This window comes from Notothenia rossii (genome assembly GCF_949606895.1).
Source record: "Notothenia rossii genome assembly, chromosome: 8".
Lineage (NCBI taxonomy): Eukaryota > Metazoa > Chordata > Actinopteri > Perciformes > Nototheniidae > Notothenia > Notothenia rossii.
In genome coordinates, this window is record NC_136906.1 from 10,581,078 (window position 1) to 10,598,712 (window position 17,635).

The 17,635-nt window shown below is 40.6% G+C and overlaps 2 protein-coding genes across 2 annotated transcripts in view; one reads left to right on the top strand and one right to left on the bottom strand.

Moving 5' to 3' along the window:
- Nucleotides 1–150: 150 nt before the first annotated feature.
- natd1 (protein NATD1) lies at nt 151–6,863 on the bottom strand. Its single transcript, XM_079641939.1, has 3 exons — nt 6,611–6,863; nt 2,351–2,469; nt 151–1,763 (listed from the first exon to the last, which is right to left on the bottom strand). The coding sequence occupies exons 1-3, from the start codon at nt 6,717–6,719 to the stop codon at nt 1,647–1,649; spliced, it is 345 nt and encodes a 114-aa protein (XP_079498065.1). The 5' UTR covers nt 6,720–6,863; the 3' UTR covers nt 151–1,646.
- LOC307014367 (uncharacterized protein) overlaps nt 6,768–17,635 on the top strand; it is a gene marked incomplete at its 3' end in the record, with an annotated part of 11,476 nt that continues 608 nt past the window's right edge. Inside the window, exons 1-8 of the mRNA XM_079642235.1 lie at nt 6,768–6,908; nt 7,139–7,227; nt 13,037–13,097; nt 14,415–14,745; nt 14,975–15,047; nt 15,179–15,299; nt 15,666–15,772; nt 15,884–16,167. Of these exons, the coding sequence (XP_079498361.1) occupies nt 14,694–14,745; nt 14,975–15,047; nt 15,179–15,299; nt 15,666–15,772; nt 15,884–16,167 (637 nt within the window). The 5' untranslated portion in view covers nt 6,768–6,908; nt 7,139–7,227; nt 13,037–13,097; nt 14,415–14,693. The remainder of the gene's footprint in view (nt 6,909–7,138; nt 7,228–13,036; nt 13,098–14,414; nt 14,746–14,974; nt 15,048–15,178; nt 15,300–15,665; nt 15,773–15,883; nt 16,168–17,635) is intronic.

The window sequence follows — 17,635 nt, forward strand, 5'->3', positions numbered from 1 at the left end:
GCAATAACTATTAATGCCCTGTTTGTTTTGAAATAACACAGCACAGTTGAGCCTTGAGTTAAAATATATTGAAATATGAGTTTGTTTATGAAGGTATTATGTCTATATGCTACCCTGTCTTATAAAAAAAAATACAAACATTGACATGGATAATATGATAAGTATTGTTTTATTTATTTCTAGACAAGAAGAATGGACAAAAAAGTCTCGAGCACACAAAAAATATGACAAGAAATGGTACATGTTGGTAGAGACACCAAAACCTGTAATTCAAACATTTGTTTCCTATCAAGAAAACACAAATATAAAAAGTAACTCAAACAATAAAACATTATCTTGGTGTGTAACATTTGACAGAGGGAAAGTGGAGTAACCAGAGTGTGTTGAGTTACCTGAGCTATTTTTCTCCTCAACACTGAAGATTGTCACCAGCAAAAGCTACTGAAGAGCCAAAACAGAAAGGACACAGTGAACCCTCTATCTTTTTTCAGTAAAGAAGTGAATATTTCTTCCATGGTAATCTTTACAAGAAAAGTAATATGCATTTGTCATCCAGTGAAACTTTCTCAAAAGACAGAAAATGCACGGTGGACACCATACAATGTAAATGCCCTAAATGTAACAGTGTTATTATTATTTTTTAAATGCTGGTATGCACGGATGTATTTATTTATATCCAACCCGAAGTGCTGTACAGAGTCAAGCTTCAGACCCAATTTATCACAAGTGTCTGTAATATGTAACACGTACAGTGAAGAAAATGATGAGTCGGATATCCTCAGTCTGAGTTCTTTAGTTTATAAACCCCTGTACCTTTGACTATCAATGTATGACTTTATTAATATAGTGCTATTCTGTTACTGGGGACAACGGGATTGGATACAGTAACAGTTGAAGCAAATTGAGGGTTTGTAAGATTAAAAATATAGATTGCTTTTAAAATAATACCAACTAAATATGTGTGCCAAAAACATCTGGAATCACCTAGAAAGAAACCCTCTTGAGTAGCGTGATGTTTAAAATATGCATTAAGCATTTGTAGTGTATTTAATAAGCATTCCAGCCATAAAAATACTAAATCTAAGAGAATTGAGGAAGGCAAAATTGGAAAAAGAAATAACATAAAACAGATCCAAAGAATATCAAAAAGGTGTTGAAATATAAAAGTCATCATGTTTGAGCCTCAGTGAAGCCATCATTGCTTCTGTCCAAACTATCATGGAGAAAGACACTTGGGTCGGCCATCTTTTAGCGCTGCTCACATCCAATGCGTCCAAAGGAGGACAGGAAATCTCCAACATAGGATTTAAATCTGCTCTCAGGACAGGCCCTAATCTTGCTTTCAGTGAGTGATGCATCCTGAATGATGTTGGAGCTCGCAGGCTTCAGCTTTGGTTAGTTTATTTGCTTATGTCTTTATTGACCTGCTGATTCACTTCCTGTTTTGTGGCCAGTGTGTCACCGACCCATTAACTCAACGTTCATCTTTCAGACATCTTTTCCTTGAGATCCATCATGTTTAACAATACCTGGAAGGTCTGTGGTTGTATGTTAGCTTGTAACTCGGAAAGCATGATGCCACAGAGTATTCATTTATCCCCTCACAGTCTCTTTTTCTGTGTGTTCCCCGTCGGAGCCATCTATGGTCATTGATAGATATGTTCAAAGTACTGAGGCTGCGGATTCTCTTTGACATATTTCTGAATGTACCAGCAGGTCAGGTGGGCTTTCAGATCCTCCTCCACCACAAAGTCCATGGCTGCCTGCCATCACAGAAACATCAAATCACATCTACACACACATTTAATAAGAGAGCATTTCACATGGACACTTCCATCATTAATTAAAAAACACAAGTCATTATTGATTCAATAAAACGTTTTGAGGTGTGCTATCCAGATTTAAGGTACAAGGTTGATCACTAGTGAAGTAAATAAAGTAAGATACTTTTCTGCATTTTATAATAAAAAGTGTTTTCCCAGAGCTCATCACCCAGAACTCATCACTAGTGTAATCTGGGTTCAACGACATTCAATTTAATCCAAGATATAGATCATTGTCGAATTGACATCAAGTAAACATAGCAGGATGTTCAGAGCTGCGGCCATTTTTATACATTACGTTGGCAGTGCAAAGAACTGTTATTAATGAAGCGGGCTAACTTGTTCTGTTTCTCCTGACAATGCACAATGCTGAGTGCCATTGCAACAAAAAAGGTTGCAGAGACAATACATTTCAAAACACATTATTTGTATTTGAAATGATGATCAAATGATATGGTGTAAAGATTCCCAATTTGGCTCCGTCTTCTCTTAAGATGAATTAAAAAAACTGTCTTAATGAGTTTTACCTTAGCCAGATGCTTGGCTATGCCTCTCCCTCTGTAAGCGTCTGGAACTTCAGTGTGCTGCAAGTCCACCGTCTTCTTCCCAACGTATTCATACAGAAGGACCGCACGATCATGAGATCCTGAGGGCAGACAGAGGCCATAGCAACAAGGTTTTTTTAGTTTTTCTCCACCCAACCAGAGGCGGTTCTACGGGGTGGCACGGGGTGGCAGCTGCCACCTCAGAAAAATGCCTTGCCACCCCAGCTGCCACCCCATTAGGCAGCTTTGTTTTGAAAGAAAAGTTGTGGCTCATCGGACATTTATGAGAGAAAATCTCTAATGTCCGAGTGCAAGTGAATGCAGCACAAGACGCGAGCCTTGTAACTCCTCCCCCCCCCTGGCGCGAGCTTGGAAATATGACTGGCGGCGATTTCATTTGAACGGGAGGACAGCGCAAAACGAGAAGCATTTCGGATACAAGTCGATAGAAGGAATGAGGTATTTGCGGTCAGGGTATGGCGGGACAGGCTACAGCCATACTAATAAATGGCTTAGCCCCACCATGAAAAATGATGTTAAAGTAAGCAAAATAAAGTCTGCCAACTCGCGCGGAGTAAATTGCACAGACAGCAGTTAGTAAGATTGATTTCAGTAGCCACTTATCTGGAAATACCGAAGATTAGAAACGGTTTTGAAAACTTTTGTCACGTAGTGATCGTCTTCTTAATAGAACATCTTTGATAATGTCTTCTGGCCAATCAGAATCACGATAACGGCGTGGTGTTGTTGCAGGAAGTCCCGACGGAGAATACTTTTGCTGTAGTACATCTCGATATACATCGGTACAACTATAAGACCCTACGGTTTGATGATTGATAGGTGTGTGGACTGTCTTTCATTTTGACACACAGAACAATGGGGGCTATCCACCCTTATCCACAATGTAAAGTAATTCACACAGCCTCTTCCCTCTCCTCTCTGTGAGGAGCAGCAGGTTCAGCTTTCAGAACAAAGTAACAAAAAACTAAAATGACATTCATTTTATTAAATACCTCGTGTAGTAATATATATTTCTTTATTTTTCTCCTTAAGAGAGCACCAGAATGTGTATTTGATGTTAGTATTTAAAAAAATCTCCTGGGGGAGAATCCCCCCAGACCCCCCTGCAGGGGTTGGGTTTTCAACTCTTTGACCTGTGGGGAAATTGCAGGATTGGCTCCAGGTCGCCCTTTTTATTTACTACAAGACAAATGTGCCTTTTTATTTCATACAGTTCAATTTGGATTGAGACAGGGAAATAATATAAACCTCACGCGTGGCGTTTCACTGTCAAGGGGAGCGTGTATGTTATTACATTGCAAATACTGACTTGAGCCCCACCACTGTATGGGTTAGCCCTACCATAGATTGACCCAACACAAATACTCTGGCGCCGCAACTGTTTGCGGTCTACTATGACAAAGAAGAGCCTGTCAAGTTTGACTGTACTCAGCATTGAATCAAAACGCACCATAGCTTTAAATTTGTGTGGCGTTTTGCTGATCAAGATGGTAATCGCCACATTCAGCTGTTATAGGCATGCCAACTTGATGCTCTGCTCACGGATGAGTCGATGAGAATAATAAACTGTTAAGATGATGACCTTACATGTGTAAATATATGTTTCGTCTTTGTGGGGGTCTGCCCCCAAAAAACAGTTTCAAGTCCTGAGAAAGTCAAATAAGACGGTGTGTAAAACTTCACTGCCCAGCCAAAAAAAAGTAACCACTTTGATTTAACTAGGCCAGTAGGTACGGGCATTCCACTGGATAATAACTGCAGCGATGTATGTTTTAGCTGAATACACAGTTTTTTTTAACCCTAACTGATGCAGTTAGTCATTTCTTTAATATTTGTTCTTTCTGATGTAAAGTCAAGGTTGTAACTGTTTGCAATGAAGTCGTGGGGCGCTGAACTGTTCCTTTGATTCATTTGAATTATGATAGTAATTACTGGTCTTTCAAATTTGAAGGAGGGTGAGCAAGCATCTTGAGGAACGTTCATCATTAACAAAAAATATAGTTTATTTAATAATAACACTGAAGATGTGAATCATAACAGTGATTGACAGCTGATAGGAATAATATGATTGTTAATATTATCATATTCATAAAGACACACATTGATGAGACAGTTAATTAATGTATTTATTGCAGCAGTCTGAATATTTGGTACCCCTGCTGGTCTAAGAGTTAAACCAACTCATTCGGTTAAAATTCATTAAATTACGTGTGCCACCTTATATATTTATATTTAAGGCTTTACTGATGTGCCACAATAATCTCACCTAATGTTATTGAGTTAAAATATCAATATTGTGGCTTTCCAAGTTAACATTGATTGATATGACTGCGATTAAATCAGAATATACTTCTGCCAGGGGATGCCACCCCTCAAATTCTCCTCCCACCCTCTTGCCACCCCATGAATATTTGTCTAGATCCGCCCCTGCACCCAACCCATTCATCTACAGCTTATTAACAGCAGCAACATCCCCACCTTTCTTCAAGGGAATACTGATAAAACATACAAGTTCAATAGGTCACTTAAAATGCAAAATCCGCTTTTTGTCTCCCCTCTGTGTCAAGAGATTCGGAAAGTTTCAGGAAAAAAGATTCTCTCTCTTTTTGTCCTGATCCATTTATAGAATAGAATATAATCGGAGGGATGAAACCCTCTTTAATGGCACACAGCGAAATGTGTTCTCTGCTTTTAACCCATCCTAGTACCAGGAGTCTAGTACTAGTATTGTCAGGTGCCTTGCTCAAGGGCACCACGGCAGGGCAGGAGGTGAACTGGGACCTCTCCAAGTAGCAGTCCACACTCCATACTTTAGGTCTGGTCCGGGACTTGAACCGGCGACCCTACAGCTCCCAGTCCAAGCCTCTACTGACGGAACCACTGCCAGATGTATAAAAACATGTCTGAAAAGGAGCTCATCAGATTTAGTCTTTGTGATGTCACAATGTTTTTTTGGGTTACGTGCAACCATAGCCAATAACCAACCAAGGTAACAGCCGCCCACCTTATCACCTGAATCTCCTCCTAGAGATGATCTTTTTGGTATTTCGAGCCAAACACTTCAGAGACACGTTTTGTGTATATCCGAGATCTTTGATATATTGTTGAAAAATAGTACAATAGAGGACCTTTAAGGACAAACTTAATTACAGCTTCAATGATATGTCAGTCTGCAGAAAAGATAATTGCCGATTTCACGTTTCATCCAAAAATGGCCATCTCACACAAGGAGATTTCCTACCTTTCTATGTTTTTATTTATTTATATTAAACTCAATATATTTGTGTTATGGTCTTAAAAAGGAAGACATGAAAAACCTTCACTTTGTATCATAGAAACCTGGATGGACATTGCTTCACTACTTACTGAGATTTTATAGACCAAACAATTAATTCACAAGTCTATAACACATTCATAAAATATTGATTAAAACAAAAAAAAAAGATATTGCCCAAAGGCTAAGTTATTGATCAAGTTGCAGTAGCAGTGTTTAATTTACATATAATACTGCAACATGGCTGCACAATAATACAAGGCATGAGTCATTTCCCTCAGTGGTCACTCAATCAAAACAAGAGGGTCCCTTGTTAATGTGGATGTGTGATGTGGAGCCCGTCATTTAAAAACTCTGGGAGAAGAAAGAGATGTGCTTTGCCTTTTGCTGTAAACACATCTTAATTAATAAATGATCAAAAACGATTTTAATTAAACAATAATTGAAATTGACCTTGGAATATACACATTGATACGGTTATAAACACCTGTTTTCAGCTTTTAAAATTGGAAGTTGGTTTTGTTAAGGTCGAGGAGAGGAACTAGGTTGTTGTACTTGAACTTCCTTTTTAGTAATGTTTTAATTGTCTGTTTATATGACAGGATTGTCTATACAACTGTCTTTAGTAGGTGTGGATGCTTGTTGCCTATTTGCTTTCAGGATGGAACAAACAAAAATATTTCCGAAAAACAAGCAGGTGAAGTTACAAGTGAAGGAAGTCAGCAGCTTTGACTAAGAAGAAGCACAGTGGTCTGTTCAGTCCTTACAATAAATGATATCTGTGACATCGCAACTATGTGCAAATCACAACGGCTCTGTCTGAAGTGGCAGCTTGAGACATCAATAAGAAAACGACGACGATGTTGGCAGCAAGAAAAGAACAACAGCAGAGCTAGCATTAGCCTGTTAGCATGCTACTGTTTACATGTTGAACATAGCCTACTCACCGTTTAGTCGGATAACAAACTGCCGGCGCTTCTTATCGTGTTCCACCTGGATCTGAGAGCTGTTTGCGTCTAAGACATTTCCCTGTGCTGCATGTGCTGCCTGTGCCATGGTTTATCTCTACAGTTCACTGCTGTGCTACTCTGCAGCGATGCTAACCAGAAATGGCTTCATGAAATGATGAACGGTCAAAGCAAAACACCTCATCCAACGAAATCAGCTGTGAGGCCACGTGATGACCGTCAGCCGATCAGCGCTCGTGTTTTCAGACCGGGAACGAACAGTGTACACAAATAAAAGGTATCCTATTTGAATTAGGACCAACAAATGTATTGGATTGTAATAACCACTGTAGATACTTAATACAAAAAAAACATTGTTCAATGGCAGGACTTACTAACTAGTTGGATTTTGAACATGCAGAATATTCCATTGATGAAAGTATTTTAATAACATTTAAAATATAATGGTGAAAATATGTGTTTCTTGCAGTTAAATGTTAAATGACAGAAATGTGCTATTTTTTACAGAATGAGGTCAGTGCACATAGAAGCCTGTAGATGGCAGCACAACGCTATCTTTAACTTCAAAGGTCACCGTACTGTACAGGCACCTGGAGGTCAGTCTACTGCTTTGTTTGCTTACTATCATCACTTTTTGTGGGTTTACTGGGTCATACAAATTGGGGAATTCTAAGCAATGTTCTTCCCAGTCTGGTCCTATTAGTTAAATATAAGGCATTTTATGCCAAACAACCCGCTTCTTGTATATTGTGGATTTACACAAATAGATCCGCAGACACACATGAGCTATATTAGGGTTTGTGTCAGGGGGGTTGGTTTAGTCATGTGAAATAGTTATAGTCTGAGGTAATGCATCTCAATTTACAGGATGTTTACTTGTGGCTACATTTTAAAACACTGCCGCAGCAGTCATAAGGCCCTGTTGTCACACAGGGACCATCCACCTCTTGTTTGCCCTGGATGTCTGGATAAGGTTCAGTAAAGTTTGGCTGCACTTAAAAAAGCAGAATAATAACAAAGAAATACATCCTCTTCAGTCATGTGTTTTTGTTTATATATAATAAGGACATAGACAAGTCCTACTATACCACTACAAATGGAAAAGGTTGATACAGGATATTGTCTGTAGTATCAGTAATAGTAATATTTAATCTTCATCGCTGTTTCCCATTATGACCCACAATTGACCATTTTGACACCTGTTTTAACATTTGAAAGCTATTTTTGCCATAATTACTGTTGACATTGTAACATCAATAAAAGACCAAAGTGCATTATACAGGTTATCTAGTATGTTGCTAGCAAGTGACGATATAGTTGCCACAGCTAGCTTAAATTATTCAGTATTTTCTCCCTAGCTCTATAATTGTTTTCCTTTTTCAGTTAGTTTAGATAATACAAAATGAACCAAGGCATATTTTTAAATGAATTGTACATTTCAAACACTACTGCTAATTGCAACATATAAATCAGTTCTAACCCTATCACATTCCACCACTGTACACAGGTATAAATTTTTATGCATTTTATTGTATTATGCTGACACATTTACAACAGGAACATGGAGAAAGTTCACTCCGTCTGGCAGATATATGTTGTTGTCAAAAAATCTCAGGAGGGGATGTTGAATTACTTCACAACCAAGGTTGCCAACAGCCTTTTGCATTAATTGGTTGACGCACTTCCTGTCATAGTTGACCTTCCCTGGAGGTCCATTTCTCCACACTTGCCGCTCGGTGATGCAGGAATATGCAATGGCCATTGAAGGAAACTGTGAATGGAGCTTCATCAATTCATTGTTCATGACTGATGCAAGGTTCCTTTCAGGCATTGTTCCCAGGCTGTTGCCGCCGGCGTGGATGACCAAAATGTCAGGGGGTCTCTGAGAGTTTGACAACTCTGCCTGAAAGCGGGGTAGGACTCCCTTCCAGAGCATGCCTCCTGTGCCAAACCATTGAACTTTGATGTCAAGTCCAAATTCTCATCGAAGTTCTCATAGGCTGCAACTTCTCCTCTTTGAACGTAACCAGGTCCAATGATCCATATCAGACATATTTGTTTCGCAGTTAGGTGTGAGATTTCTGAAGAATCTTCATCACAACACTGCGGATGCTGCTCACAAATATGCCATTCCCCTTCTTGCTGAAGTTCACTCCGTCTGGGAGATATATGTTCTTGTCAAAAAATCTCAGGAGGGGATGTTGAATTGCTTCACCACCAAGGTTGCCAACAGCCTTTTGCATTAATTGGTTGATGCACTTCCTGTCATAGTTGACCTTCCCTGGAGGTCCATTTCTCCACACTTGCCGCTCGGTGATGCAGGAATATGCAATGGCCATTGAAGGAAACTGTGAATGGAGCTCCATCAATTCATTGTTCATGACTGATGCAAGATTCCTTGCAGGCATTGTTCCCAGACTGTTGCCGCCGGCGTGGATGACCAAAATGTCAGGGGGTCTCTGAGAGTTTGACAACTCTGCCTGAAAGCGGGGTAGGACTCCCTTCCAGAGCATGCCTCCTGTGCCAAACCATTGAACTTTGACGTCAAGTCCAAAATTCTCACCGAAGTTCTCATAGGCTGCAACTTCTCCTCTTTGAACGTAACCAGATCCAATGATCCATATTAGAGTTTTTCCGTTCTTGTCGACCCCCTGGTTCAGAGATTTCTGCTGGGTCACAGTGGAAGCAGCGTCTTTAGAGGTGCTTGGTAGCATGGTAGTGTCTTTCTCCTGTGTAACTACGATACTCTTCAACCCCTTTATTTCTGGGGGAGAGATCTGTGGGCTGTGTTTGCTGCCACTTGAAAGTTCAACAGAAGACCTTTTGGCCAAAGGTGTGGTTTCCCAGATCATCTTTTCTGGTGATGGGAGCTTTGGGATTGCTGTGCTGCCCCATGACCTTTGACCATAAGTACTTTTGGCCAAAGGTGTGGTTTCCCAGATCATCTTTTCTGGTGATGGGAGCTTTGGGATTGCTGTGCTGCCCCATGACATTTTACTAGAAGTACTTTTGGCCAAAGGTGTGGTTTCCCAGTTCATCTTTTCTGGTGATGGGAGCTTTGGGATTGCTGTGCTGCCCCATGACCTTTGACCATAAGTACTTTTGGCCAAAGGTGTGGTTTCCCAGATCATCTTTTCTGGAGATGGAAGCTTTGGGATTGCTGTGCTGCCCCATGACATTTTACCCGAAGTACTTTTGGCCAAAGGTGTGGCTTCCCAGATCATCTTTTCTGGAGATGGGAGTTTTGGGATTGTTCTGCTGCCCCATGACATTTTACCCGAAGTACTTTTGGCCAAAGGTGTGGCTTCCCAGATCATCTTTTCTGGAGATGAGAGCTTTGGGATTATTGTGCTGCCCCATGACATTTTACTAGAAGTACTTTTGGCCAAAGGTTTGGCTTCCCAGATCATCTTTTCAGGTGATGAGATATTTGGGACTGTCGTGCTGCCACCAGAGATTTGACCAGAAGGCCATTTAGCCTGAGGTGTAACTTTCTCTACCATCTTTTCTCGGGATGGGATCTTCAGCGTTATTGGGCTGCCACTTGAAATGCTACCAATGGGCTTATTTACCAACAGAGGTGCATCTTCACAGATCCTTCTCATATTCTTCCCTGATGAGGAGGTCTTTGGGTTTCTTTTCCTAGCCTTTAAATATCGCCTTTTTGGCATTGGTTTATCTTCCCAGATCCTCCTCTTTTTTCTCTCTGGGGAAGTGAAATCTCCAAATCCTCTAGTGCCATCTGGAATTTCCCAATAACGCCTTTTCACTGAAGGTCCACCTCCACAAGTTCTCCTCTTCTTCCTTACAGGGGAAGCACATTCTCTGCATCTGTTTCTACCATAGACCCTCTTTCTTTTCCTCTGAGGCCGGATTACAGTGATGCTTGAAGTATTCTCAACCAGTTTCAATGTTTTTTGTGGACTTTTAGCCCCAGGATAATATCTGGTTTTTGAGGATGGCTGCTGTGTGGATCTCAGACTTTGTGGAGGACATAAGTCCATCTGATGGCTCTTTGTAACGAAAAGATGCTGTAACACCTGGTTGGGTGTTATTCTCTGAATAGGATCCAGTTGCAGCATCTGCTTGACCAGCTCCACAAAGTTCTCCAGATCAGCCTTATCTCTCTTGGCATGTGCTTTTGAGGCATGACTGTCTTGCTTCGGCTGGACTTTCTTCAGATCATCCAGGGAGCTGAACATGCCTTCAATCACTGACATGCCTCCATACTCATATGGTGTCATGAGTGACCACTTATTTGGACAAGTGTTCAGGTAAAACTTTCTTGTTTTGAGTCCAGCGTTGAGGAGGTGCCCTGGCATCTCACCCTGAGTCTTTGTTATCTTGCAGATCATGTCATATTCACTGCTCCCGGGGTACAGTGGAGAGCCCAGGAAGAGCTCAACAGCAATGCAGCCCAGGGACCACATGTCTATGGGCTCGTCACAGAGGAGTCCCAGCATGGCCTCTGGTGCCAAGTACCACGTGTGCTGCATTGATGGGACCTGCTCTGGTTTTGTGGCATCGCAGGCGGAGCCGAAGTCGATAAGTTTGACCTTTAATGGCTGCCGTACGTGATCCACTAGCATAATATTCTCTGGTCTGACATCTGTGTGAGTGATCCCTAAGCCTTTCAGGACTTTCAGAGCTGTTGCCACCTGATGTACAATAGGTCGGATGTCTTTCAGTTGTAGAGACAAGGTCTTTCTCGTATCCATAAACTCCTTCAGATTCATATCCAGAAGCTCGAATTCTTGACAGAGATGATCTTTGTAGAGGAATGAGGTGTCCCACCTTACAAAGTTCCCCACGTCAGAGTCAAAGCTCCTGAGCTTCTGTAGGATGCCATGCTCTTTTTCTGTCTGTGTCTTTGTTATCCTCACGGCCACCATTTCATTGGTGGCGGACTTGACACACTTGATGACTTTTGCAAAGGCTCCTTGTCCAATTAAGTCCAGAACAAGGTAGTCTGAAAACTTGGAGGACAGCTTTGCTCCTCTGATGACCTGGAGGTCGCTGTCAAAAGAGGCAGCCATGTTGTAACAGAAAACCTGTTGCCTGTAGATCAGGTCAGTAATGTTTTTTTTCAAAAATAATTGAAATAAGACAGTGACAAATGAAAACAGCCAGTCTAGACAAGAAAGTGAGTTCAACTGACTGACTGATATATGGTGATTAGCCTAGTAGAATTCTTAGGTGTTCTAGACTCCTAGAATGTCTCTGTTTGACATTCCATGGAACTCCGGGTGGAAAGAATGGAATGCAGTTACAATAAAAAGGAAAGTCATAAAAAGAAGTATATTCTTTTTTTAATTGTTTATAAAAAACGTATACATATATATATATGGTGTATTTATATAACCTTAATGGGCTTTTGCAGATTTTCTTGTTTGTCAAGATCACTAAAAATTAAGCGAGGTAATCCTGTTAAACTGTTGGCCTAATCCTGCCAAACTCTAATAGAGTTTGTCAACTGTGTATGGGATTATGTGCGTGTTTCTTCAGGACACTATTGTATAGACCTCCTTGTGGTTTGATTTCTCTGGACTTTGCCTTAGTGAGAGGAAGCACATCTCACTGCAGATGGATATTTGCACCAGCCAGAAGTTTATACGTTTATCTTTAAAGTCTATAAAAGGGTTTTTTCACCTTACTGCTTAAACATGATGTCCAGGGCGCCAAGGTGAGTCAGCATCCTGTTTATATATGAATGTTAAGGCATCATTGCTGAAAAATGTTCATTTTGACACTGAAGGCCATATCATTATAATAAAAAACATACTTGCATTGTCCTAATATGGCAGCTGAAATAATAATGAGCAACATCATGAGAGAAGAAAGAGTGAGCATGTTCATTCTGGTTTATATGTGATCATTTTATTTAGCTTATTCTCTATTTCTTCATACAAAATATATGTTAAAATGTTGTTTAACTTTTGCCATGTTCATGTTTCCTGTTACCATTCTGCCAAATGATGGTGAAAAGAGTTGATTTATTGCCACAGTAAAATTACCATCATTACTAATTGACATTTCATTTTTAAATAGTGCAGTATGTATTGCATTCGGTAAACAAAACACGCACAGAAACAATCATATACTTCACTTGTTCTTAATTATTGGCTCATAATTTATACCACTCTGTATTTGTCGAAACTGCACTTAAATACAGATTCTACCTTTTAACAATCTTCAGTGACAGATGTTTGCCAACTGAAACCTATTTCCATTAACTTGGGCCACACAAAACTATCATAACCTCCAATGCTTTCTTTTAATGTATACCTCTTTACTGCCAAATTAAATATATGGATAACATTGTGGGGCCCACTTAATAATTGTTTAATAGAAGTGCAGGGTGACAGGACAATTTATGCTTTACTGTCTTAATCTTATCTTTAACAGGTGGCATGACTCCCTGGTTAACTCTAAGCCCAAAAAACCTGCTCCGAAGCCAGGGGGGAAGGTAAGGATGACCTTTACCAAGAGTTTTATTGCCTTACACATTTCAGACTCATCACCTTTTCTGATGGATATGAAGCGTCATGAGGATAAGGCAACATGTGACCTTTCAAATATTTCTTACTTTACCTTTTCATTCTTTTTTATTCTTCCAGTTAAAAAGGGACGAGTTGGATCATGGTTAAATGATCCTATATTTCCCAGTTCTTAACTTGCAACAAAGCAGTATTTATTATGAAATACTTTTATAATATCAATATTCAAGGTCAAGGTCAATATTTACTGGATCATGTGAGGTCTTTAAGATATGATCCCAAAGAAACCTGTAAGCATTTAAACCTAGAACCATACTCATAAGTGAACATACTGCCACACAAATAGACCAGAAACAGAGAAAATTGGCAGCGTTTGTTTCATTTTGTGAAATAAAAAAGCCTGCTTGATTTGATACATACTGTATGCTATGTTATCCTGGTTTTGCAACATTGAAGACATAAAAAGATGCACACAGGCAAATATCTCATCTCACTCACCTCTCATATTACTGTATGTACAACGCCCCACTACTCCAGCACTAAAGCTAATGCCAACTGTATACAATATGCTTTAAAATGTTTGGACTACAGTACATCACCATATCTGTGTTGTTAGCTAAACACAGAAGACACCATTTCCTCAGAGTAGTATGCATGTTTTTGCTAGACGTGCATTTCATTTAATTAATGCAGCCATTAATGTCCGAAGGTCAAGTCAGTGCGTTTACGACCTGCACAAGTCGCTAAGTCAGGACTCTTGGAGCCTCCTCTAATTGATTTCGCTGTCTAGTGATCCGGCCGCAGATTGATTGCCTCTGCAGTTGGTGAGGCTGCATCGCTAGAGACCGGAATAAACCGCCTGTCTCTAATAGCTTTCCAACGCTCGAGTGTGATTAAGTTCAAGTGTGGGTTTGTCCATGATCACAGTGTCGGTCAGATGGTACTTAAGCAAATTAAGAGCTCTTTTGGGGATTAAAAGGTTGTCTCACATGGTGATTGGATTGTTTGTGTCAAAGAGGCCAAGTTTGGAATCGGGATTAACAGGAGGTGCAGTGATATTTAAATATGAGCATCCTCAAAAAACATACAGAACTTTACACCTACAGTCCTTTCTTATTTATGATGTATCTACTCAGACCATGAACAACTTAAGTCACTGGTTGCACTGTTGGGGGAGCCTGGGACTTCAGTTTTTCATTGCCATATCTACACTGTAGCTAATGTGCATATGACAATACAGCCTTGAAACTTGAAACACTGTTCAGCCTATGTTGTCTCTCCCAAAGGAACCTGCAGCTGTTCCTGCGTCCAGTGGAGGTAAACAGGCTGCCAGCAAAACCAGCGTTACTTATGGAAGGAGCAACAGCCCGGGCACCAGAGGTAGTGAGACGACGGCCAGTGATAATAAGGCTGGTGCTAATAAAGTTGGTGTTAGTTTGAAGAGATGCAGCGTCGTCCACCAGGGGCCCCGAGCGGCGTCTCGCCCCGGCAGACAGGCTCTGCGCCTCTGCAGCAGCCGGAGCTTCTCGTCCCTCCAGAGCTCCTCTCTCTCTGCCGCGCCCTTCATGAGAAGCAGCCGCTCTCTCAACAGGCTCGACCAAACACCCACGGGAGACGGTACGTTTGACAGAATATGCATCCAAGTTAAGTTATTTTAAAGTTCATCTATATTTGTATACAAATCTAAATGTGGTTGCTATTTTTGTTCATCATTCTTTCAATGTTTTTCCTTAAGCACCACAGCAAAGTAGTTCTTTAATTGGTTTTTCTTAGAAATAAGAATGGATACATATAACTAAAGGAGCTTCTGAAAAAGTATGACTTACAGCTTTTGTCTCTGAAATAGATCCAGAGCATGCGTTCAAACAAGGACCAGCTGCAGCAAAGAAACCGCTGTCTTATTCGGAGGAGCAGCTCAGGTTTGTTGTTTTAAAGAACTCAGATAACGCTAGGTTTTTCTTTTTTGTTGTTTCTTTATGAAATGCTGCTGTTGTGCTATATTTTGAATGATGTAAAATGGCTGGGCTTGTTTATGTTTCCATCCTTAAAGGGATGACGAGGATCAGTTTGATGGGGATGAGGAGGAGCAAATGAAAACAAGCAGCTCCTCTGAGCTTCAGGAGTCTCCATCCTCTGCATGTCATCATACCTGCAACAAAGTAAAGAAACAGGTAATGTGTCTTTATGAATACCTATTAAGTAACTGTTCTTACAAAACCTCATACAAGACTGCCAATATTTCTGCTTTCTTAGTTTGTATTGTTTTGTTATTGGATGTTCCAGTAGGGAACAAACCCTCAACACATTATTACAGTATCTGTCATCTAAGTCTTCTAAAAATCTAAATTGAAAAAAAGATATTTAATTAAGAAAACTCACATTGGATGCTCGAGTAAAGGGACTAAAATATTGAGGGTAAATCAATTAAATCCATAATTTGAAATAGACTGTGATAACACAAACATTCAACTGGAAAGCTAACATATCCACTTCCTCAACTTTAAGGTGTTTAATAAATGATATTTCTCTTTCCACAGACAATAGATGGGGTGCACACGCTCTGTGCCATGACCTCTCTGCGAAACAACTGGGTCCAAGCAATGTTGAAAAATGTGAGGCACAGTCCTACCTCTGACGTCACAAGGTCAATACAGTTGTTAAAGTGTCTCCACCTTTACTAATGTCAAGATATTTTACAGACGTTGGTGCATATGACATACATAGTCAAAACATATTTCTTTGTTATTCCTCACAGCTCCTTTTCAGAGCAGAAAACTCCCCTAAAGTCACAGCGTCCAGACTCGGCCGAGGGCCCGGAGAGAGCTGAACACCCCGAGCCCAGCAGCAGCGACTGTGCAGAGGAAAGACAGGAGCAGCAGAAACACCAGGATCCCAGCCTGCAGCCGGAGGCAGAGCGGCGTTTTGCTGATGGAAGCTCTGCATCGCCTGCCATCTCCTCCTCTCATCTGGACTCCCCCATCTCACCCTCCGCCTCCTACGCTCCGTCTCCCATCAGTCCTCCTGGGCAGGTGGTGGAAGGTAAAGGTGCTTCCCCTCTACGTTTATATTGTATTCATATTTTTTCTAGTCAAGTTCATGCGAAAAGCTTGTCGTGCTGTTGGTGTTAAATCAATGACAGCAATTTGGACAATATTGGCTACTATTTAATCCTCATTATAACACATAATAATGTACATTTAGAGGTTATAGGTCTTTCCAGTTTTCATTATTATAATAACTATTTATAAAACGGACAAGTCAAATCAAGCAATCTGATTGGTTCTTAGCCGTGATATACTGAGCGTATACCACGGGTATAATTGTAAATTACTTTTCACAACAAGTCAGTATCCCTCCGCGTCTGAGAAAAACAGTATACCGTTGGGCTGGAACAAGAAAGCAGCGGAGAAGTAACGGGGCAGAAGCTGGGCAGAAGCCCTCCTTTTTGGTCCAGACATAGACATCAAACGGCAAAACATATTCAGTGTGCAGTTCATTTGGCATTAGGGCAGGGATATCTAGATACTTTTGAAGGTTTAACATAATGAATTGTGCTACTTTTAAAGCAAGCAACGATGTTTTCAAATCTGTAATCAAAGAGGTCCGCAAAAACGCTATCGACCAATCAGATTGCTTGATTTGACTTGTCAGTTTTATAAATATATTTAAATTTCTTCCGTTACGAAACAAACTTACAAAGCATAAAATGGAAACATTTAAGATTAACTTCGACCTCCGGGGGGGTCTTACTATAGTATGTAGGAGTGGATTGAGCAGTTCTATCTCCAGAAAAAAAAGCACCTAAACTACGACATGCAGAGCTACGTGAAGAGCAGGTAGACTAACTGGAAAAGTAGCACCATTCAAAAGCTTTCTGATGCGGGTCTTGAAACAAAGCAGAGAAATTATGACCGTTAGTGGCCACAGGTGCGAAAGCTCTCTCCAGAGCTACTGGAAGCCCAATCTCGGGGACCGGAGAAAGTGGAGCAATATTCTCGCCACGCCAAGCAACAGCCTCGAACAACCTCAACCTATACAAGTGATCACGTAAGCCATGCTACTGATGCTGGACAGTATTTCAGTGGCTGCACAATAAACAGCAACATACACATTCATGTAAATAAACAGCCAAATAATGGATCAACGCTCTCTGTCTAATATGTTCGCTTGCTGTTAGTGTTGTTGCATAGCAACCACCTTGCACTATGTTTTGTGCAGAAGCCAACGGAGGGACTATTTTATTTTGAACATCATTATTTACTAATAAAAACTATTTAAATTAGAGTGTGTATTTTTCTTTCATATTGCCACACTTGGTCATCATTTTATAAAAGCAATAGCTCACTTCAGGCCGTGATATATGCTCATTATATCACAGCTAAGGGGGTTGTCGACCCTCCGCTTCGCGTCGGGCCGAACCACGCCCCTTAGCTGTGATATAATGAGCATATACCACGGCCTGTCGTGAGCTATTGCTTACATATATTATTTTCTAGTAAAGTAGATA

Excerpts from the sequence above, each read along its gene's own strand:
- natd1 (XM_079641939.1), bottom strand. The coding sequence starts at position 6,719 with ATGGCACAGGCAGCACATGCAGCACAGGGAAATGTCTTAGACGCAAAC. Across the intron at positions 2,470-6,610 it reads GTTTGTTATCCGACTAAACG|GATCTCATGATCGTGCGGTC; the intron begins GTGAGTAGGCTA and ends GTCTGCCCTCAG. Across the intron at positions 1,764-2,350 it reads TAGCCAAGCATCTGGCTAAG|GCAGCCATGGACTTTGTGGT; the intron begins GTAAAACTCATT and ends CTGTGATGGCAG.